The following is a 25,277-nucleotide window of genomic DNA, read 5'->3' on the forward strand; positions in this document are numbered from 1 at the left end:
GCACTTGACACTATAGACTACTACTCAAATTTCTCTGGATTAAAAATAAACAGCTCAAAAACAAAAATTGTTTGGATTGGCTCTAAAAAATTCTCTAGTCAAGTATATCACCATACAAGATGGAAACTAGAGTGGCGATGCACTACTTTCAACTTACTAGGAATAGAATTTTCTGTGGATATGAAAAAAATAGTCTATTTAAATTATAATATTCAGATACCAAAAATTAAAGCGTTGATACACCAGTGGAATAGAAGAATACTCACCCCCATTGGTCAAGTCACAGTCACCAAAACACTGCTTTTACCTAAGCTAAACCATCTGTTTATTACACTACCAAATCCTGATAAAGATATCTTGTCTTTTCTGAATAACTGTTTTTTTGAATTTATATGGAATTCAAAGATTGACAAGGTCAAGAGACAAATTGTCACCCAAGATTACTTAAAAGGTGGCATGAAAATGGTTGAGGTGAAAATTTTTATAATGTCTTTAAAATGTTCTTGGATTAAAAGATTAACAAACAGTCACAAACCATGGGTGGATATTTTTTTGGCAGTACATGGCAATGAGGTGGTAAAAAAAATGATAGATTTTGGAGATGAATATATTTATACTATTATAAACCACAGCAATGATTTTTGGCGTGATGTTTTTCAATCATGGTTAGCAATGATTCGAGTAATGGATGAAAAGTATTCCATGCAAAAACTCAGTTCTATTCCAGTATGGCATAACACAAATATGTGTGTTGGTAATAAAGACATTTATGTTAAAACATGGTATCAACATGGTGTGAAAATAATTGGAGACTTTTTAGATGAAGATGGAAATTTTTTATTACTACAAGATTTTTCACAAAAATTTAGACTAGCAAATGTATGTACAATGCAATACAACAGTATTACCAGTACTATATCTAAGTTTTTAAAGACTTTGTCTGTTAAGAGATCAGATGTTAAAAAAAATTGTACACCATTTATTCCTTTTTACTTTGAATTTATACTGTTGAATGATAAATGTTCCAGAGTGTTATATAATATGATAAATAGTAATGATCTCATACCCAAATCAATTCAAAAATGGAACACTGAATTATCTGTACATTTAGAAGGCAATGTTTCTGTCAAAGAGCTGTTTAAAGTTTGTTTTAAAACAAGTATTGATACCCAAGTTCAGTGGTTGCAGTACCAAATTCTTTACAAGCTTCTTCCTACGAAATATTACCTCAAGAAAATCAGTATAATTTCAGATGACTGTTGTTCATTTTGTAAAGATAATGAAGAAACAATGCAACATATGTTTATGTCTTGTTCTTATACTTTAGCACTTTGGAATAATCTTAGCATGCATATTTTCAGAAAAACATCAAAAAGAATTGGTTTTAATGTTAGTAATGTTATTTTTGGTGAAACACCTTTCAGTTTGTGTAATAAAGTTGTTAATTTCATAATTCTGTATACCAAACAATATGTTTTCAATTGTTCAAAACAAAACAAAATTCCTCATATTACTGGGCTGATACATTATCTTTCTTTCAAATACAAAGTTGAAAAATTTGTAGCAATTAAATCATGTGAAGTTTTGAAATTCGACAGACTTTGGGAAAACTGGAAAATTATTTTTGATCTGTAACCTAGAATAAGAAGTATTCTACCAATAATGCTGAACTAGTAGTGTGAAAGAGTGTGAGAATGTATAAAATGATTAATATGTATCTTCATTACTATTACTGATGATTATGTGAATATGAAAAAAAAATAAATTATAAAAAAAAAAAAAATTCACCAAAATATCAATACTGTTCAATATAAACGCTCAATTCAATATTCGATTCATTGCCTCGATTTTCGGTTCGATACATTTATTACAAATGGGTTCAGTGAAATACATCAGTCTCGGCCAGTACATATTATTTCTACCTGCATGAGGGACAAAATAGCGTCAAATTATGTTCAAACTGTTGTTTGCCTTGAGGTTGATGAAAATAATCATAAACTATATCAGTTTAAACTACAGCGAACAGGCATCTCACCGTTTGGCAGTTTTGCTTTAAAAATTATGATTTTGAATCTTGATAATTAATTTTTCTTCAAATTAATGTTATTATTGGTTTCTTCTGTAAATTGTATTGTATTGAAAGTATTGAATCATGGCATAAGTATTACAATATGTATCATATCGTGAAGGGGGCGTATCGTTTCAGTCGTACAATCAAATCTCGTTCAGTACATATCTGCATGTCTAGGAAACATTGAAAGCATTAAATATTCATCGTATGTTATAAAATTGAAATCGAAAATAATTGAATCAATTGACAAATGTATTGCAACTTGCATTAGATTGAATCGTAAATGTACTTTTAGACTATTGTTTTATCCCTAATTCCAAAAAATACGATTGTAGCATGAAAGTCTAAGATTTCACTAAATTTAACTTTATCAGAATAAGTTTACTTTAAGTTCAAATATCATATTACACATGACTGTATATCATGTATATATTTACTTGATTTTACTGTCTGTAGATCCCGATCTTGATGTCTTCCTCTTGTCGCTGGTTTTTATTTATATTTACTTGATTTTACTGACTACAGATCTCGATCTTGATGTCTTCTTCTTGTCGCTGGTTTTTATTTATATTTACTTGATTTTACTAACTGCAGATCCCGATCTTGGTTGGAATCTTCCTCTTGTCACTGGTTTTTATCCTGATTTGGTTTTGCTGTAGAAAAAGGTGAGACTATTTTGTTTAAAGGCAGATATTTATGTATTAAATTGATGGAATAATGAATTGGACTCAGTCTTGACGCATATCAAGTGTTTAATATATATATACCAACTGAGCTATCTGGCCACTGTCGATCGAACCCATCTTACCACTACATTGATTAGACATCATATTCATACTTAAGAACTTGTGATATTATATAAGTTCACAATATATTTAAATAGGGAATGAAAATCACGTTGTAAGCATGAATTCATTTTAAGTGTGTTCACTGTAACTGTGTTTTACTGTAAGCATGAATTCATTATAAGTGTGTTCACTGTAACTGTGTTTTACTGTAGTACATTAGTACTATTTTCTTCCTGACCAGGGACAGGTACTTGTACCAGCCACTGAACAACCCAGATGTTGCGTTGTATGATCGAATGTACAACAATCAGAAGAAGGCGGAGGAAAAAGTACAAGGTGGGTGTTCCATTCTCCGCTAGAAGATTGTGAAGTATGAGTGTTTTGTGTTTACTGATGATGATGTAATGATACCCACATGACACCTCACATTATGAATCATTATCAAGAGACTTTATCTCCTCAAGTTTTCTTTGTTAGATTTATTAGCAAAACATCATTTTCAGAATTTTTAATATGTCCAATCTATTCAATATTATATAATTATATGAAATTTTTTCAAGAGAATTTATTTGTGGGTGTTTTTTATTTCACAGTAACTGATATCTAATCTATCCAATATTATGATTATGTATTTGAAAATATTCATGAGACTCTTATTTTCATGATAAGTTGACATCTATAGCTAATTTTGTGAAAATCTCAAAGAAAAAAATGTATGTACTTCATACTACATTTTTATGCCCCCCTTTGAAAAAGAGGGGGCATATTGTTTTGCAACTGTCGGTCGGTCTGTAGACCACATGTTGTCCGCTCAATATCTTGAGAACCTTTCACTTGATGATAATGATATTTCATATGTGGGTTAGTTATGAGTAGAAGAGGACCCCTATTGTTTTTCAGGTCAAAAGGTCAAGGGTCAATCTACTCTGGACAAAGGAATATAATGTCCGCTCAATATCTTGAGAACCCTTTGCTTGAAAAACATCAAACTTAGCACACTGGTACATCCTAAGGAGTAGATGACCCCTATTGATTTTGATTTCACATGTTTAAAGGTCAAGGGTCAACCTGGACATTGGAATATACTGTCCGCTCAATATCTTGAGAACCCTTTGCTTGACAGACATCAAACTTAGTACAGTGGTGTATATTCAGGAGGAGATGACTCCTATTGATTTTGAGGTCACATGGTCAAAGGTCAAACTGAATATAGTAATATACTGTCCACTCAATATCTTGATAACCCTTTTGCTTGACGGACATCAAACTTAGTACACTGGTACATCTTCAGGAGAAGATGACCCATATTGATTTTGAGCTCAAAAGTCAATTGTTGAACTGGACATAGTAATATATTGTCTCCTATATTTTAAGAATTATTTGCTTGATTGACACCAAACTTGGTACACTGGTACAGCATAAGGAGTAGATGACCCCCATTGATATTTAGGTCACATGGTCAATTCACTCTTGACATAGGAAGATATTGTCTGCTCAATATTTTGAATTGATGATACATGTACTACTATCAATTAAATGATGTGTGTGTGTATAACCTTTTTCAATTTTGCACCATGGGGGGCATATGTGTTTTACAAACATCTCTTGGGTTTTTTTTGCAGATGCAGCTTGGATGAATGCTCAATATTACCTAAGATCTCATTCACAATTCAGCAAGCTTGAACAACTCAATCAGCTAGGTAACCTTTGACAAACTGTGTGAAGTATTGTATTTTATAAAGCTAGGAGTATTACAGGAAATTTTCATAAATGGACAATAGTTGTTACACTACAGGCCCAAGACCTAGTCTCCAAGATATAGTTCCTAAATCCCAGCCTCCAGGATGTAGTTCCTGAATCCCAGTCACCAAGACCTAGTTCCTAAATCCCAATCTCCAAGATCTATTTCCTAAACCCCAGTCACTAAGATCAGTAGTTCCTAAATCCCTGTCTCCAAGATCTAGTTCCTAAATCCCAATCTCCAAGATCTATTTCCTAAACCCCAGTCACTAAGATCAGTAGTTCCTAAATCCCTGTCTCCAAGATCTAGTTCCTAAATCCCAGTCTCCAAGATCTAGTTCCTAATTCCCAGCCTCCAGGGCCAAGTTCCTAAATCCCAGTCTCCAAGATCTAGGCTGCAAGTTTGAGTCTCTGAGACTCATGGGATTTAGTTTCCAAGAATCCCTCTAATTTTCACTTTCGAGTAATTGAGATATTTTCAGTATTTTTTGAGAGATAGCTACAGAAGAAGTGAGTCACATTGATACACGTGATACGTCTACTATTGATTTCATTATATTTACATTGATACATGTGATACATCTACTATTTATTTCATTAGATTTACATTGATACATGTAATACGTCTACTATTGATTTCATTATATTTACATTGATACATGTGATACGTCTACTATTGATTTCATTATATTTACATTGATACATGTGATACATCTACTATTGATTTCATTATATTTACATTGATACATGTGATACGTCTACTATTTATTTCATTATATTTACATTTCCATTGTCTGAGTCGCATTGATACACATGATACGTCTACTATTGATTTCATTATATTTACATTGATACATGTGATACGTCTACTATTGATTTCATTAGATTTACATTGATACATGTGATACGTCTACTATTGATTTCATTATATTTACATTGATACATGTAATACATCTACTATTGATTTCATTATATTTACATTGATACATGAGATACGTCTACTATTGATTTCATTATATTTACATTGATACATGAGATACGTCTACTATTGATTTCATTATATTTACATTTCCATTGTCTGAGTCGCATTGATACACATGATACGTCTACTATTGATTTCATTATATTTACATTGATACATGTGATACGTCTACTATTGATTTCATTATATTTACATTGATACATGAGATACGTCTACTATTGATTTCATTATATTTACATTGATACATGTGATACGTCTACTATTGATTTCATTATATTTACATTGATACATGAGATACGTCTACTATTGATTTCATTATATTTACATTTCTATTGTCTTTGTCTTTGGTATATCTGTACAAATTGTAATGATAGGTATATCCTTAGGAACAGGCTGCAGATGTAAACAATGCACATATGAATCTTGATAGATATAATGTGTCCAATTTTAACGGCGGGGAATTCCAACAGAAGTGGAAGTAGAATGCATATGTAAATATAGATAAATTCATTGTTGAAAATACATGGGGTAGAAACTGCAGAGCAGCATGCAGGCATGCATTTCATATGAAGCACTAACTCACCAGCTTAATGAAGTGTCATAGTTCATAACCTAATGTATTCTTTAAAAATTAAATTCATTTCTTAATGAATTTATTACCAAATGTTTGATTTCAAGTCAACATAATGTATTATTCCTTGACGTTGAAGTTTCTGTGTAATGATGGCCTCCATTAGTTGGCTATACGTGAAAGTTTCTGTATTTAAATGACAGGAAGTAGATCTGAGAAGCATTGGTTCCGCGTCAGCGATCAGAGACAAAAATTGGAGTGCCTCCTGAACACGTTTCCACGGCCCGATAAATGTCTATTGGAGTTTGACCTCAAAACAAGGAAGATGCTAAAGGACCTGTTTGACCTCCTCAGGGTGAGCGTCAAAATTCTAACATTGTCTTTTTATCTCTCCCAGCTTTTGTGACTGCCCGATGATGTTAATAATCACACCTATGTGTTTAGACAGTCCCTCTATCAGATTGTCAAAACAAAACTGGTTCATGAATTTGTGCACACTTGTGAAATGCTCGTCAAATAAAATGCTTAGAAGGTGAAATCCCAGTTCTGTGGTGTTGCTTGTGTGAGATTTAAACAATGTAGAACACTCAGAACAGATCTGTTCACAGTGCACAGCAGGAGAACTTAAATGATAAAGTTCTTTCATGGTTTTTTTTTAACTGGAGCTGAAGGTCACAAACATTGCAGTGAAAATGCATTAGTAGTTATGGGGAAAAAAATTTCTGCAATGTTTGCGACCATCATCTCCCATTTAAAAAATCATTGAAAGACATTTTATTATTTATATTTTTCTGTACTTGTAAAAATGTAAATACTTTGAAGTACGTAGATAATAAATATCATTGACCTGCAAGTTGCGTTCGCTTTGTAACCAGGAGGTCATGAGTTTGATGCTATTTGCCATGGTCGTGTCAGATGTTAACAAAGGTAGTGATTGCTCTTTTGCCAAAAGCTCAGCATTAAGAAGTGAGAACACAGATCTTTCGGATATGACCTTAAAAACAGAGGTCACGTGTCGTGACTGGCATTGGCACGATAAAGAACCCTCACTCCTTTGGTCCTGAATGTTAAGCATAGGTTTAAATTTGTGGTACTTCACCTACAGCTGGTGACGTCTCAGTATGAGTGAAAAATTCTCAACAGGACGTAAAACAATCAATCAATCAATCAACTTGTAAGTTCTTTAAATGTAACAGCTGAAAATCACCTGACCATCACTTATCTCCATATTTGGTAATGATTTCCGTATTTGAACAATGGTTAAGGGAAATAGAGTCCAAGAAGGACAAACTCTAAACTCATAAAATAAACCATCATATGATAAGTGTTATTCTAAATTCAAACATATTTTCCGAAAATTTCAACAATGCTACGAAGTAGGTCTCAGAGTTTGTGGAATGTATATATTTACATACGGACAGATGGCACTAAAAAACGGAACCAACTAGATTGAAATGAAATGTGTTGTCATAGAAACTGTTTCAAATGTCAGACAGTGGATCTCATTAGAAGTTAGGTGTAAAGGAATATAAGGAATGGATGACATAAGTTAACTAGCCAGTAAGTAGCAGCATTTTTATTGCAGCACCCTTACATATTTTTTTATTGCAGCATCCTTACATATTTTTTTATTGCAGCACCCTTACCTATTTTTTTATTGCAGCACCCTTACATATTTCCCATGACAAGGTTTGACTATGTAATGGATCAGAATTTCGTGGTTATCATTCAGCCAGTCTCTGCCAAAGGATCACTAAAAGATGTTATATATCATGTAAGTAATAATAGTGATCCCATTTTAATAGTCCCCTAACGGTTTGTAAAACCAAAGAGGACTATAGGTTTCTTCTCTGTCTGTCCCATTGGTTTTCCAGACTTTTTTTCTGTTATGCATGCAAGAATTCATTTGAAACTTGCGGTGTAGTTTCAGAGTGGCAAACTACAGATCAAGTTTGAATTTCGTAACATTTGATGGACAGGCTTTGTATTTTTTGTATTCATTGGGATGAAGATCATGTTCCGATAGAAAGGCTGTAAAAGTAGGACATCTGATTAGAGCTATAGTCAATGGAGAGGCTGTAAAAGTAGGACATCTGATTAGAGATATAGTCAATGGAGAGGCTGTAAAAGTAGGACATCTGATTAGAGATATAGTCAATGGAGAGGCTGTAAAAGTAGGACATCTGATTAGAGGTATAGTGAATGGAAAGGCTGTAAAAGTAGGACATCTGATTAGAGGTAGTCAATGGAGAGGCTGTAAAAGTAGGACATCTGATTAGAGGTAGTCAATGGAGAGGCTGTAAAAGTAGAAAATCTGGATAGAGGTAGTCAATGGAAAGGCTGTAAAAGTAGGACATTTGAATAGAGGTAGTGAACACTACTCGGTCGCTGATTGTGTAAAAATTCACTTCATTCATTTAACAATTCAAACTCATTAATCGTAAAAGGAACATATCAATGAATATATATATATCAAATCTGTCAATCACGTGAGTATTTTTCTGTAATCGGTGAGTGATATCTGATCAGTCGGCAGTACTCAATTTACCGCATTCCTGCAATCTGACTGAAATCAGGCGAGTATTCAAAATGAGCCTTCAAACAGTTGATAGTCAGTAGTATTATGAACAGGGTTTAGAAGTCCTTTATACCGTATATACTCGCCTATAGGTTGGTTCGCCTATAAGTCGGTTGTATATTCTGTAGGCTATTTTGGAGGGATTTGTCATTGACCCACTTAAAGTTGGTATAACTTTCTTTCAAGAATCGATTGACAATTTCTAACTTTTTCACCTTAGTTTCTAATAATATTTTGTGAAATGTGCTGATATTTATTATTTTTCTCAACAATTCAAATTCAATAATATACACTTAAAATGAATAAAATCATTAAAATATGTAAATACTTGTACTTTATGCTTATAATCTTAGAATACATAAATGATATAATATGTCAAGTCAACGTTAATCATGATAATCAGAGTATGAAGTTGTTTAAAAATACTCTACATTACGCAGTCCAGAAAAATGCTAATCTTCTTAAGATGCACCTATAAGTCGGATATAGAGTTTTGGACCAATTTTTAACTCCCAAAAAATCCGACTTATAGGCGAGTATATACGGTAAGTATTTAAAATGCAGGTATGAATGTGACATCGGTGTGCTGCTTTGTATTCCATTTGCACGATTATTCAAATATTTCCCTACGTAATTAAAGACGGTATAATCCGAGATTTGATGCTTTTTGAACTGCATCAAAACTAGACAAACCGTATGTCTCACGGTGAAAGAGTACCAGATTATCAGACCCAAAACTGTGTGACATTTATAATATAGGCTGCATGTTTTTTATTTGAATTTAAAGATGATAGAGTTCTAAGTAAGACTATTTCATTCCAGGAATGATAAAAACTACAGGTGTGCATCAACTGTATGAACAATAAAACATTGAACTAATTTAATATTGACTTGGTACGACACTACAAGGTCAAACAACACCAAATGTACATTATCTTGAATGATACATCCGTCAACTAATAGGGGCGCCGGTATGGGACATGTATTGCTTATGCAATACTCTCAGAATGCTTTTTTCCACCCATTTCACCCATACCCGAAATGAATGAATTTAAAGTTAGGTGAAATTAGATAATGTTCTGTTATAGAGTCAATACCAGTGATGTTCTGTTGTTACTATGGTGATGTTCTGTTGTTACTATGGTGATGTTCTGTTGTTACTATGGTGATGTTCTGCTGTTACTATGGTGGTGTTCTGTTGTTACTATGGTGATGTGATGTTGTTACTATGGTGATGTTGTTACTATGGTGATGTTCTGCTGTTACTGTGGTGATGTTATTTTGTCACTATAGTGATGTTCTGTTGTTACTATGGTGATGTTCTGCTGTTACTGAGGTGATGTTATGTTGTCACTATGGTGATGTTCTGTTGTTACTATGGTGATGTTCTGTTGTTACTATGGTGATGTTCTGCTGTTACTGTGGTGATGTTATGTTGTCACTATGGTGATGTTCTGTTGTTACTATGGTGATGTTGTTACTATGGTGATGTTCTGCTGTTACTGTGGTGATGTTATGTTGTCACTATAGTGAGGTTCTGTTGTTACTATGGTGATGTTCTGTTTTTACTATTGTGGTGATATGTTGTCACTATGGTGATGTTCTATTATTATTTTGATGTTCTGTTGTAGAGTCATTACTATGGGAAGACATATTGTTTTTGTACTTTTTATCCATGCATCCATCCATCTAAAAATCTTGTGAATGCTTCATCTCCTACATGGCTTATTGGATAGATTTGAAAATTTGTACAATGCTTTAATGCTATTTGTAGATGTGCATATTGTAGGGAAAGGAGGATCCAACTGTTGTCCTTAAAATTATAGTGGATCTAAGGGGTAGAGGGTGTAAAATAGTTTGTGAACACGTTTCCTCCTATATAGCTTATCAGAGTTCATAATATCTATGTTCCTGCCCATGCTTTCTCCTCCATACCATGCAGTACATTAAGGGGGGAGGGTTTCATTTGGTGCACTTCCAATTTGGGGAGCATGGGAGAAATTTTGTTTCATAGAAACAATCTCTAGTTATTATTGTGGTGTTCTGTTGTAGAGTCGTTACAACACCCCGTGGTATGAGAAGTATCGATTTAGGAGTCGTGGCCTGGGACTACAACAAGTGGCTGTGTATGGGAAACAGATTCTAGAGGTAAGTCAGTACTGACAATCATCCGTATTTATCAATCCTGTGGGGATCCGGATTAGAGTAGCTCCTCAGTACCCCTTGATTGTCGTAAGAGGCAACTAAATGGGGGAGGGGGGGTCATTTTGAATGAGACTGAAAAAACTGAGGCCCCTATCACAGCAGATGTGGCACGATAAAGATCTCTCCCTGCTCAAAAGCCATAATCGCTGAGCATAGGCCTAAATTTTGCAGCCCTTCACTGGCAATGGTGATATCTCCATATGAGTAAAAGATTCTCGAAAGGGACATTAAACAATAAACAATCAATTAATCATACAATCAGTATTTATCATTGTGTACATTTATCAGTATATATTATAGTGTGCCATTGTCAGTATTTGTCATTGTCTGTGTTTATTTTTATGTGCAGTTGTCAGTATATATTGTAGACAGTTGTCAGTATATATTGTAGACAGTTGTCAGTATATATTGTGTGCAGTTGTCAGTATATATTGTGTGCAGTTGTCAGTATATATTGTAGACAGTTGTCAGTATATAGTATAGACAGTTGTCAGTATATATTGTAGACAGTTGTCAGTATATATTGTAGACTGTTGTCAGTATATATTGTGTGCAGTTGTCAGTATATATTGTGTGCAGTTGTCAGTATATATTGTGTGCAGTTGTCAGTATATATTGTAGACAGTTGTCAGTATATATTGTATACAGTTGTCAGTATATATCATAGACAATTGTCAGTATATATTGTAGACAGTTGTCAGTATATAGTATAGACAGTTGTCAGTATATATTGTACAGTTAATCTGGACGCTTCACCTTCCGGACGATTTTTCTAGGGAACAGAATTTTTATACATTATTTTGCATCATTAATCCGGAAATTCGCGTTCCGGATCCGGACGGTCACTTTTTACTACAAAACGTTATAATGCAATGAAAATTGTACCATTAATCCGGACGGTAATTATGTTTAGGGAAAGTCTGTGTCGGACAATTTTAGCAAGGCGTAAATTATAAAGAAAACAAGCCAAACTGTCTAATTGAAGCAATTACCTGTACCATGTCAACACCTCCCTCCAATTAGGTGGTGTGTGATGATAAGTCCGTTAGATAGCACGTGCCGATCGAGACATTGTATTGCCAATTTTCGCACATAAGATCTTTATTGCGTGTAGTGTTGAATTTTGTAAATAAATTTGTAGCATATTATTTTATAGTCTTGATCAATACCCTAATAGTATTAATAAATTAACCATCATGCCGTAATGATATTTTTTTAACTGCTACACATATCAATTGTACTGATTCGTAAATTGATATCGGCTTATTCAAATCTAAAGAGTGTAGATTATACTTCTAGATTCTGGATTTTATACTGTTGATTGGCGTGAAATATACATGTATGTTCATGCACATGTATATGTAGTAAGTTTTTAATGTTTAGAATGTCACGCATGTAGAATGTACCTGTGTACAATTGATTCTTCTTACGATGTTGTAGAGCTTTATTGCTTTCGAATTTTTAAACTCTGGGTAGAAGTGAGAAAATTACCATTTTAAGGAAAATGACAAATAAATTTTGTATGTACCAGTAATGTTAGTTTCACCCGAGTTTTGTTCCGTTATCATCGCATCATGAAATTAATAGGTGCGCGTGACTAGATCAAAGCAGTAGTAGGTCTTGATATTACGAGCTTAAATGATTTTGTTCAACCGATATTGTCTTGGATAATTATAGAATAAGAAATATAAACTCTGGTAGATTGAATTTTGGTTAAAGAATGTTGTCAACTGACATGATAATCACGAAATTCTTAAATCAACTTTGGATGTTTTAACAGACCGCCGAACCCGTGAATCGTGACAGATGGAAATTATCGGCCTCTTTAAGAAGTAAAAGTGTGATGAAATGTTTGAAGTGTAAATGATTATGTTAGTTACTAATGATTTATCTACTTATAGTTACATAAAGTGCTTCATTATTTGTTTTAGTGCATACGGTACAGTTTTGTATATTTATTTGTAGGGATCATATGTATGTACAATGTAAGCACAGGCAAATACACTGAACACGTACATTAAATTTTAGTGCTTTGAAATACATGTAAATGTTAACATTTATCATAATTTATATACTAATGCAAATGGTGAAATCCAATGATAGAATGTGTTTAATTCACTATGCATCAATAAAGTAGGCACATATCGGTTACTTATGCAAAGCTAGAAAATATGCAATTCAATTATCCGGTCGCTTCATTTATCCGGACGATTTTGCTGGGAACCAAAGTGTCCGGATTAACGAGGCTCCACTGTATACAGTTGTCAGTATATATTGTAGACAGTTATCAGTATATATTATAGACAGTTGTCAGTATATATTGTAGAGAGTTGTCAGTATATATTGTAGACAGTTGTCAGTATATATTGTAGACAGTTGTCAGTATATATTATAGACAGTTGTCAGTATATATTGTAGACAGTTTTCAGTATATATTGTAGACAGTTTTCAGTATATATTGTAGACAGTTATCAGTATATATTGTAGACTGTTGTCAGTATATATTGTAGACAGTTGTCAGTATTTATTATAAGGTTAACTGAGCTATAACCTCACTTGAGAGGTTGCCTGTATTGTCTGACCATTGTCTGTAAGCTTTATGCATTTCTTACTTCTACTCTATAATTGCCAGGCCAATTTTAGCCAAATTTGATACAGAGCATCCTTGGATAAAGAGGATAAAAATTTATCTAATGAAGGGCCATGCCCCCTTCCAAGGGCAGTAATCAGGAAAGGATGGGGTAATTTGAAAATCTTTTCTGCAAGAACCACCAGGCTGTTTTCACTTTTGTGAAAATTTTCTGACTTACTGTTGATTCTAATGATGACTCCAGGTGATAGGATGGGGCCACAAGGGGGGAAGGAATCAAAGTTTTAGATATGATTGTACAGAAAATAGTTTTTAAAAAATCATCTCCTCAAGAACAGCAAGGTCATGGTTAATCATTTTAATATGCAAGCATCCTTAGGTACTGCATATTCCAAATTATCAATATGATTTGGAGGAAATTGTGATTGTGGGGCCATCCACAATATAAAATCAGAGTTTTATATGTCAATATCTGGGAATTTTTATTAAAACTTACCAAGAACAGCAGTAAAATCTTCTAAAAATTTAATTGAACTAAGATAAGTCATATTATATGCAAGTATCCTCAGGTTCCCCCTGGGGCTAGGATGGGTTAAAATAGGAATTCAATATTTTAGGAGAATATGTTGGAAAATTTAAAAAATTCTTTACAAGAGTGTCCGGACCACACTAAATCCAAGTTGTGTGGATTCATTTTTTCCCCTATTTATTTGGAGCCTGACATTAGGGTTGATCTAAAATCGGGGATAAAGTTGTACATGATATATGAATACAGGGGAAAATGTTTTCCAAAAACAGCAAGGTCGTGTTTGCCATATTGATTTTGAAGCATCCCTATGTTGAGCAGATTCAAGTTCAGTTCAGTCATGACACCATTTTGAGCTAGGTTGGATTCAAGATATGGTGTTGAAGTTTTTGTGGTAATAAACAGTGCTCCAAGTTGCGTGTAAAACGGTTGCATTTGCGACCAGAAAATCGATTTTGCGACTAGAGATTATAATTAAGTCGCATTTTTGCGAGTGGAGAAAATTTGAGCATCCAGTAAAATTCATTCTCGGTCAAAGCAATCAAGATGGCGGGAAAACGAGGTTTAGAGCACTTTGGATTTATCAATAGTAAAAATCAGAAGCCTCAGCCTAGTGCATGTAACAAAGAAATTCAAGAATCACACGGAGAAAGTTCTGCATCAAAAGATGATGTAGCAGTGTCTAAAGAGAAATGCAAAAGTAAAGGAAGAACCCCAGTCCTGAAATGGCTGAGGGAATTTTCGTGATGGCAAAATGTTTGCAGAATTTGTGAGGCCAATTAGCTAGCAACGTCCACCATTTCTGGACACCCATAGTCCTATTTCGCCACGACCGAGTGTACGTCTTTCAAACGTGGAAGTGTGACTATTCACGGTAACAGTAAAAGTCTACTTGTCTTTGTCCGTGACTGCATTATTAGCAGTAAGTTGAGCGGGGCAACTGTTGCTGTTAATTTTCAAAGACAATCAAACACAGGATGTAGTGTTCTTATTGATGCTGGTACTAATTGTTCAGCAAAAGATCCAACAAAACTAGAAGCTCTTATTCGCATAACATGATAAGCATTAAAGACCCACTTATTGAGAACTTTAAAGCAAATCCTTATGTGGAACGCTGGGTTTTCTTCCCTAGAAACGTACTGTAAAATATACAGGATGGCCCAATGCAATACAACTTTTGCCAGAGTAAATACTTGACTTGTTAGCATCCAGCATGTTTCACAGTACATTTCTATTCAGTTTGAAAATAAAACAAACAAAATGCATACATGGATGTTGATTTTTTACTTGAAAGATATTCATATTTAAAAAAAACTTGTAAGTCTTATTTACAAAATCTGTTACTATGGCAAGTAAAAATTTTGAAAATGGCGACTAGAAATTTGAAAATGGTGACCAGAAATATTTTTAGGTCGCCATTTTGCTACCTTATAGCAGATGCGACTTGGAGCACTGATAAATAGGATAAAATATTTTTGTTAAACTCTTCTGATGAAGGACAGCAGGGACAAGATAACAAATATAATATAGAGAATGTCAAATTCATTCCTATATAATGTGTTACTTCAGACAAACAATTAAATCCTCCCTATATAATGTGTTACTACAGACAAATGATTAAATCACCCCTATATAATGTGTTCTTTCAGGAGTTTAAGACTTTTGACTATATAGAATTCCCATTTTGAGAAATTTGCTGTAATGCAAAAACGTGCTAGAAGTGGCCCACAAGTTAACGTCTGTCTGTGACTCGTGTCCTGTCTGTGTTAGAAGCGGCCCACAAGTTAACATTTTCTGTGACTTGTGTCCTATCTGTGCTAGAAGCGACCCACAAGTTAACGTTGTCTGTGACTTGTGTCCTGTCTGTGCTAGAAGTGGCCCACAAGTTAATGTTGTCTGTGACTCGTGTCCTGTCTGTGCTAGAAGTGGCCCACAAGTTAATGTTGTCTGTGACTCGTGTCCTGTCTGTGCTAGAAGTGGCCCACAAGTTAATGTGTTTGTGACTCATGTCCTGTCTGTGCTAGAAGTGGCCCACAAGTTAATGTTTCATTTTTCGTACTTCAGGGTTTATTGTACATGGAAGACAAAGAGTTCCCTCCCCACGGCCATCTGCACACAGGGAACATCATGTTTGACAGCGGGGTCTGCAAGTAAGTTATCTGTTATACATGATCTACATACAGGGAACATATGATTGATGGTAGGGTCAGCAAGTAAGTCAACTATTAACTCATACATGTGTCTTCATCATCACAAACATAAAAGAAACTGGAGCGGAAGGGAGCACCTGTTTATCTCAGCTTTTAGCAGTCTTCTGTAGGACATGTTGTATTACACAGACCTATGAGAGGAGATGTCCATGTGATTAGAGTGTACAGTGACATTTACTGGGTGACCTGTCTGTTGTAGATTAGAATGTACAGTGACATTCACTGTGTGACCTCTCTGTTATAGATTAGAGTGTACAGTGACATTCACTGTGTGACCTGTCTGTTGTAGATTAGAGTGTACAGTGACATTTACTGGGTGATCTCTCTGTTGTAGATTAGAGTGTACAGTGACATTTACTGGGTGAGCTCTCTGTTGTAGATTAGAGTGTACAGTGACATTTACTGGGTGACCTGTCTGTTGTAGATTAGAGTGTACAGTGACATTTACTGGGTGAGCTCTCTGTTGTAGATTAGAGTGTACAGTGACATTTACTGGGTGACCTGTCTGTTGTAGATTAGAGTGTACAGTGACATTCACTGGGTGATCTCTCTGTTGTAGATTAGAATGTACAGTGACATTTACTGGGTGACCTGTCTGTTGTAGATTAGAGTGTACAGTGACATTTACTGGGTGACCTCTCTGTTGTAGATTAAATTACAGTGACATTTACTGGGTGACCTGTCTGTTGTAGATTAGAGTGTACAGTGACATTTACTGTGTGACCTGTCTGTTGTAGATTAGAGTGTACAGTGACATTCACTGGGTGAGCTCTCTGTTGTAGATTAGAGTGTACAGTGACATTTACTGGGTGACCTGTCTGTTGTAGATTAGAATGTACAGTGACATTTACTGGGTGACCTGTCTGTTGTAGATTAGAGTGTACAGTGAGATTTACTGAGTGACCTGTCTGTTGTAGATTAGAGTGTACAGTGACATTTACTGGGTGACCGGACTGTTGTAGATTAGAATGTACAGTGACATTTACTGGGTGAGCTCTCTGTTGTAGATTAGAATGTACAGTGACATTTACTGGGTGACCTGTCTATTGTAGATTAGAGTGTACAGTGACATTTACTGGGTGACCTGTCTGTTGTAGATTAGAATGTACAGTGACATTTACTGGGTGACCTGTCTGTTGTAGATTAGAGTGTACAGTGAGATTTACTGAGTGACCTGTCTGTTGTAGATTAGAGTGTACAGTGACATTTACTGGGTGACCGGACTGTTGTAGATTAGAATGTACAGTGACATTTACTGGGTGACCTCTTTGTTGTAGATTAGAATGTACAGTGACATTTACTGGGTGACCTGTCTATTGTAGATTAGAGTGTACAGTGACATTTACTGGGTGACCTGTCTGTTGTAGATTAGAGTGTACAGTGACATTTACTGGGTGATCTGTCTGTTGTAGATTAGAGTGTACAGTGACATTTACTGGGTGATCTGTCTGTTGTAGATTAGAGTGTACAGTGACATTTACTGGGTGATCTGTCTGTTGTAGATTAGAATGTACAGTGACATTTACTGGGTGACCTCTCTGTTGTAGATTAGAGTGTACAGTGACATTTACTGAGTGACCTGTCTGTTGTAGATTAGAGTGTACAGTGACTAGGGCTGTGCGGTGCACCGAAAATTTCGGAGCATTGCGATTCATACCATTCGATTCGATGCACCAATTACAAATTCCGGATTTCGGTTCGGTTCGGTTTAGATTTTACTTACACCAAAACAACAAATATGGCGTCCGAATGATGTTGAAAACATGTGGTATTTTATGCAACAGAGATTTAAATCACTACTGTGTTGAGAGTTAGCATTTTCACCACTCAGATACCAACAGAATATGGTCCTTAAGGTCATTGCAATTTATCTTTACATGACATATAGCATTTCTGTCAGTGGTGGAGTGAAATCAATATCGTAGGTAATGACACAGATTTGACAGTTAATATGAGAGAGAAGTCAACCAATAACGGAGAGATTTTCAAAGACTCAATTGATAGAATTGTTGAATTTTTGCATATCAATGAAAACAATATCATATACATTTTAGATTCACTATAGATTTGTTTAATAATCCATATCTGATGCAGCACATTAATATAACAAATTTTGATAGACTGTCAGTGTTTTCTTTTTTCTATCAAAGTTATAAAATGCCATTATGAATAGATATGCTGTTTACAAATGACGACTTATACTTATTTAACTTGAATAGAATAAAATCAAATATGCTACTCATTAAAATTGTTAATTTTTGTGGTGTCATTAGATAAATTGGACCTAACATGAACCGAATCGAAAATAACCGAACCGTGCTGTTCTGAATCGAAACCGAACCGAATCGAGCTAACCCTGAATCGTCCCAGCCCTAACAGTGACATTTACTGGGTGACCTCTCTGTTGTAGATTAGAGTGTTGGGTGACATTTACTGGGTGACCTCTCTGTTGTAGATTAGAGTGTACAGTGACATTCACTGGGTGAGCTCTCTGTTGTAGATTAGAGTGTACAGTGACATTTACTGGGTGAGCTCTCTGTTGTAGATTAGAGTGTACAGTGACATTCACTGGGTGAGCTCTCTGTTGTAGATTAGAGTGTTAGGTGACATTTACTGGGTGATCTCTCTGTTATAGATTAGAGTGTACAGTGACATTTACTGTGTGACCTGTCTGTTGTAGATTAGAGTGTACAGTGACATTCACTGGGTGAGCTCTCTGTTGTAGATTAGAGTGTATAGTGACATTTACTGGGTGACCTCTGTTATATATTAGAGTGTACAGTGACATTTACTGGGTGACCTGTCTGTTGTAGATTAGAGTGTACAGTGACATTTACTGGGTGAGCTCTCTGTTGTAGATTAGAGTGTACAGTGACATTCACTGGGTGAGCTCTCTGTTGTAGATTAGAGTGTATAGTGACATTTACTGGGTGACCTCTGTTATATATTAGAGTGTACAGTGACATTCACTGGGTGACCTGTCTGTTGTAGATTAGAGTGTACAGTGACATTTACTGGGTGAGCTCTCTGTTGTAGATTAGAGTGTACAGTGACATTTACTGGGTGACCTGTCTGTTGTAGATTAGAGTGTACAGTGACATTCACTGGGTGATCTCTCTGTTGTAGATTAGAGTGTACAGTGACATTCACTGGGTGATCTCTCTGTTATAGATTAGTGTGTACAGTGACATTTACTGGGTGATCTCTCTGTTATAGATTAGAGTGTACAGTGACATTTACTGTGTGACCTCTCTGTTATAGATTAGAGTGTACAGTGACATTTACTGGGTGACCTGTTTATTGTAGATTAGAGTGTACAGTGACATTTACTGGGTGACCTGTCTGTTGTAGATTAGAGTGTACAGTGACATTTACTGTGTGACCTGTCTGTTGTAGATTAGAGTGTACAGTGACATTCACTGGGTGAGCTCTCTGTTGTAGATTAGAGTGTACAGTGACATTTATTGGGTGACCTGTCTGTTGTAGATTAGAGTGTACAGTGAGATTTACTGGGTGAGCTCTCTGTTGTAGATTAGAGTGTACAGTGACATTTGCTGTGTGACCTGTCTGTTGTAGATTAGAGTGTACAGTGACATTCACTGTGTGACCTCTCTGTTGTAGATTAGAGTGTACAGTGACATTCACTGGGTGACCTGTCTATTGTAGATTAGAGTGTACAGTGACATTTACTGGGTGACCTGTCTGTTGTAGATTAGAGTGTACAGTGACATTTACTGTGTGACCTGTCTGTTGTAGATTAGAGTGTACAGTGACATTCACTGGGTGAGCTCTCTGTTGTAGATTAGAGTGTACAGTGACATTTATTGGGTGACCTGTCTGTTGTAGATTAGAGTGTACAGTGAGATTTACTGGGTGAGCTCTGTTGTAGATTAGAGTGTACAGTGACATTTACTGGGTGATCTCTCTGTTGTAGATTAGAGTGTACAGTGACATTTACTGTGTGACCTGTCTGTTGTAGATTAGAGTGTACAGTGAGATTTACTGGGTGAGCTCTGTTGTAGATTAGAGTGTACAGTGACATTTACTGGGTGATCTCTCTGTTGTAGATTAGAGTGTACAGTGACATTTACTGTGTGACCTGTCTGTTGTAGATTAGAGTGTACAGTGACATTCACTGGGTGAGCTCTCTGTTGTAGATTAGAGTGTACAGTGACATTTATTGGGTGACCTGTCTGTTGTAGATTAGAGTGTACAGTGACATTCACTGGGTGACCTGTCTGTTATAGATTAGAGTATACAGTGACATTTACTGGGTGAGCTCTCTGTTGTAGATTAGAGTGTACAGTGACATTCACTGGGTGACCTGTCTGTTGTAGATTAGAGTGTACAGTGACATTTACTGTGTGACCTGTCTGTTGTAGATTAGAGTGTACAGTGACATTCACTGGGTGATCTCTCTGTTGTAGATTAGAGTGTACAGTGACATTTACTGGGTGACCTGTCTGTTGTAGATTAGAGTGTACAGTGACATTTACTGGGTGAGCTCTCTGTTATAGATTAGAGTGTACAGTGACATTTACTGAGTGACCTGTCTGTTGTAGATTAGAGTGTACAGTGACATTTACTGGGTGATCTGTCTGTTGTAGAATAGCAGGCTACGAGAATGTTTTCCTCGGTTTGAAGTCCAGACTTTCTGTGATGGCCAGGAAGAAATTGAAAGAACAACCGGAGGCGATTGATGTCCTATCATTTGGTAATTCACATTAACATTGTATAAGTGTTTTAATGTTATCTGGTACAACACAGCTCACAGACAGACAACTCGCAGACAAGACACGAGTCATAGATAGACAACTCACAGACAAGACATGAGTCACAGATAGACAACACACAGACAAGACACAGATAGACAACACACAGACAAGACACAGATAGACAACACACAGACAAGACGTAAGTCACAGATAGACAACTCACAGACTAGACAAAGATAGACAACTCGCAGACAAGACACGAGTCACAGATAGACAACACACAGACAAGACACGAGTCACAGATATACAACTCACAGACAAGACACAAGTCACAGATAGACAACACACAGACAAGACACGAGTCACAGATATACAACTCACAGACAAGACACAGATAGACAACACACAGACAAGACACAGATAGACAACACACAGACAAGACATGAGTCACAGATAGACAACACACAGACAAGACACAGATAGACAACACACAGACAAGACACGAGTCACAGATAGATAACACACAGACAAGACATGAGTCACAGATAGATAACACACAGACAAGACATGAGTCACAGATAGACAACTCACAGACAAGACACAGATAGACAACACACAGACAAGACATGAGTCACAGATAGATAACACACAGACAAGACATGAGTCACTGATAGACAACACACAGACAAGACACAGATAGACAACACACAGACAAGACACGAGTCACAGATAGATAACACACAGACAAGACATGAGTCACAGATAGACAACTCACAGACAAGACATGAGTCACAGATAGACAACTCACAGACAAGACACGAGTCACAGATAGATAACACACAGACAAGACACAGATAGATAGACAACTCACAGACAAGACACGAGTCACAGATAGACAAGTCACAGATAGACAACAAACAGACAAGACACAGATAGACAACACACAGACAAGACACGAGTCACAGATAGATAACACACTGACAAGACACAGATAGATAGACAACACACAGACAAGACATGAGTCACAGATATACAACTCACAGACAAGACACAGATAGACAACACACAGACAAGACAAAGATAGACAACACACAGACAAGACATGAGTCACAGATAGACAACACACAGACAAGACACAGATAGACAACACACAGACAAGACACGAGTCACAGATAGATAACACACAGACAAGACATGAGTCACAGATAGATAACACACAGACAAGACATGAGTCACAGATAGACAACTCACAGACAAGACACAGATAGACAACCCACAGACAAGACATGAGTCACAGATAGATAACACACAGACAAGACATGAGTCACTGATAGACAACACACAGACAAGACACAGATAGACAACACACAGACAAGACACGAGTCACAGATAGATAACACACAGACAAGACATGAGTCACAGATAGACAACTCACAGACAAGACACGAGTCACAGATAGACAACTCACAGACAAGACATGAGTCACAGATAGACAACTCACAGACAAGACATGAGTCACAGATAGACAACTCACAGACAAGACATGAGTCACAGATAGACAACTCACAGACAAGACATGAGTCACAGACAAGACATGAGTCACAGATAGACAACTCACAGACAAGATATGAGTCACAGATAGACAACTCACAGACAAGACATGAGTCACAGATAGACAAGTCACAGATAGACAACTCACAGACAAGATATGAGTCACAGATAGACAAGTCACAGATAGACAACTCACAGACAAGACATGAGTCACAGATAGACAAGTCACAGACAAGACACGAATCAGAGATAGACAAGACATGAGTCACAGATAGACAACACACAGACAAGACACAAGTCACAGATTGATAGGAAATCTTGGAAATATTATAATCACATTGGAATTAGACATTATTATGCCCACGTTTGAGAAAGGGAAGGGGGATATTGTTTTTGACTTGTCGGTTGATCTGTCGGTCAGTTTGTCTGTACACCAAGTCTGGTCCAATCAAATCCTTTGCTTGACAAGCAACAAACTTGGTACACTAGTACATGTTAAGAAGTAGATGACCCCTAAGGGCTCGAAACTAAATTTTCAGTCAGCCAGTCAAACTGAACCGATAGACAACATTTTCTATCATTCTGCAGAGAAATTAATCAGGCTGCCATTTAACTGAAACTGGAGGTAAATAAAAAACGTAACAATGCAAGACATTTATTGTTTTAATTAAAAACTAATTTTCATTGCTGTCCAAATTTGCAAACTGTTCACACAAGGAACAAAACTGTTTCTCCTGGTCATATCACAACCGTGTTCGAACATTTACCCTGAAAACTTCTAGATCGTTTCTCCTTTTCATAAACCCTGTCACGCTCATTCGTGCTTTCGTTGGAATCTTTCCATTTTGATGAGTTTTGTGACAGGTTTCCAACATTGGATTTTGTGTTTTTAAAATCATTTTAAGCTTTTCACAGGTATTTTTTTATTTTAATTTTGAAATAGATCTATCAGTCCGAATGTGCAGATTCAGACTGATAGGTAAACAAATAGACGTGTCCGCCATGATTTTTATCAGTCACTGACCAATGACATATGTTAGTTTTGAGCCTGCCCCTATCGATTTTGAGATCACATGGTCAAAGGTCAAGGGTTAATCTACTCTGGGCATGGGAATATAATGTCCACTCAATATCTTGAAATCCCTTTCCTTTACAGACATCAGACTTGGTACACTGGTACATTGTAAGGAATAAATGCCCCCTATTGATTTTGGGTTCACATGGTCAGATGTCAAACTGGACATAATAATATATTGTCTCCTCTATGTTTTGAGAATCATTTGCTTAATTGACACCAAACTTGGTACACTGGTACATCCTAAGGAGGAGATAACTCCACCTTTATTGATTTTGGAGTTACAAGGTCAAAAGTCGAAGGGTGAAACTGGACATAGTAAGATTGTCTGCTCAATATCTTAGAACCCTTTCCTTGACAGACATCAAACTTGATACACTGATTCTACCTAAGGAGTAGATGAGCCCTATTGCTTCTGAAGTTAGAGAGTTACGAGTCAAATTTATATTTAATGCTCATTGTTTAAGAAATATTCACACTTTCTCGTACTGATTTTGAAGAAATTTTCCTGAAGATATGGTGAAAACTATCAATGAAATGATATACATGTATAACCCTTTACAAATTGGAGGGGGGGGGGGGGGGGCATACATGTTTCTGAAACATTTGTTGTTTTTACTACATTTGTAATTTACAGGGCATGTGTTGTATGAAATGTGTGCAGGAACAGAACTGGACACTGTCCATCCGGAACCTCGTCATCTCAGCGTCATTAACAATGCTGCTGTTGTATCGGTAAGACATAAACTTTGTATGTCAGGTAAAAATCAGAGTGTGATTGATATATTTACTTAGTCATTAATATATGGTTAAAGTATGTCAATGAGAGAGTCAACAAGAGTCCAGTTCCCTGAGAGCAAGCCTATTTCAATATACTTTTAACTGTTTTATACCGATAAAAAGATCAAAACAGAATAAAACTTGAAAATGACACAATGTTTAAAACCGGGACCCAATCAATATGATTCTTGTCGTTTGCTACCTTAAACTGGTTCTTATACAGGGACCAGTTACCTGGTAATGCAATTACATTTTATGATGAATATTGATGATTTCATTTGGCAATCAGAACATATAAATTTTTCATAAGATAAAATGAAGTTGGTACTAGTGGTAGCTAATGTGCATGGTCAAGATCAGCTCAGAACAAGATCAGCTTGTACAAGATCAGCTCAGAACAAGATCAGCTTGTACAAGATCTGCTCAGAACAAGATCAGCTTGTACAAGATCAGCTCGGAACAAGATCAGCTTGTACAAGATCAGCTTGGTATAAGATCAGCTCGTTACAAGATCAGCTTGGTATAAGATCAACTTGTTACAAGATCAGTTCGGTACAAGATCAGCTCGGTAAAAGATCAGCTTGAAATAAGCTCACTATAACATCAGCTCAGTATAAGATCAGCTCAGTATAAGATCAACTCGGTACATGATTAGCTTAGTATAAGATTCAGCTCTTTATAAGATCAGCTTGGAATAAAGTTTGTTGAAAACACTATGTTTTTTACTATATGATTAATAGCTTGGTTTTGCGATTACCTCAAATGTCAAGTCTTGAACACAATTACAAAGACCACAAGTTTTGTAATGATTCAAGAGCAAGGTCTAGCAAATTCTCTAGCTCAAAAATTACTTATCCTAGGAGTATTTATAAAACACCAGAGTTCAATTTCATCC

At 35.9% G+C, this 25,277-nt stretch overlaps 1 protein-coding gene across 2 annotated transcripts in view; it reads left to right on the forward strand.

The window, feature by feature from the left end:
• LOC125667449 (slowpoke-binding protein-like) overlaps positions 1-25,277 on the forward strand; it is a 44,715-nt gene that overhangs the window by 4,828 nt on the left and 14,610 nt on the right. The window contains exons 2-10 of one of the 2 annotated variants that reach the window (XM_056144101.1): positions 2,666-2,736; positions 3,101-3,195; positions 4,482-4,559; positions 6,356-6,507; positions 7,816-7,926; positions 10,783-10,878; positions 16,116-16,201; positions 20,869-20,975; positions 24,240-24,337. In XM_056144101.1, coding sequence (XP_056000076.1) covers positions 2,666-2,736; positions 3,101-3,195; positions 4,482-4,559; positions 6,356-6,507; positions 7,816-7,926; positions 10,783-10,878; positions 16,116-16,201; positions 20,869-20,975; positions 24,240-24,337 — 894 coding nt within the window. The remainder of the gene's footprint in view (positions 1-2,665; positions 2,737-3,100; positions 3,196-4,481; positions 4,560-6,355; positions 6,508-7,815; positions 7,927-10,782; positions 10,879-16,115; positions 16,202-20,868; positions 20,976-24,239; positions 24,338-25,277) is intronic. The other variant, XM_056144102.1, reaches the window with a different exon arrangement.

Source organism: Ostrea edulis, chromosome 7, assembly GCF_947568905.1.
Source record: "Ostrea edulis chromosome 7, xbOstEdul1.1, whole genome shotgun sequence".
Taxonomy (NCBI): domain Eukaryota; kingdom Metazoa; phylum Mollusca; class Bivalvia; order Ostreida; family Ostreidae; genus Ostrea; species Ostrea edulis.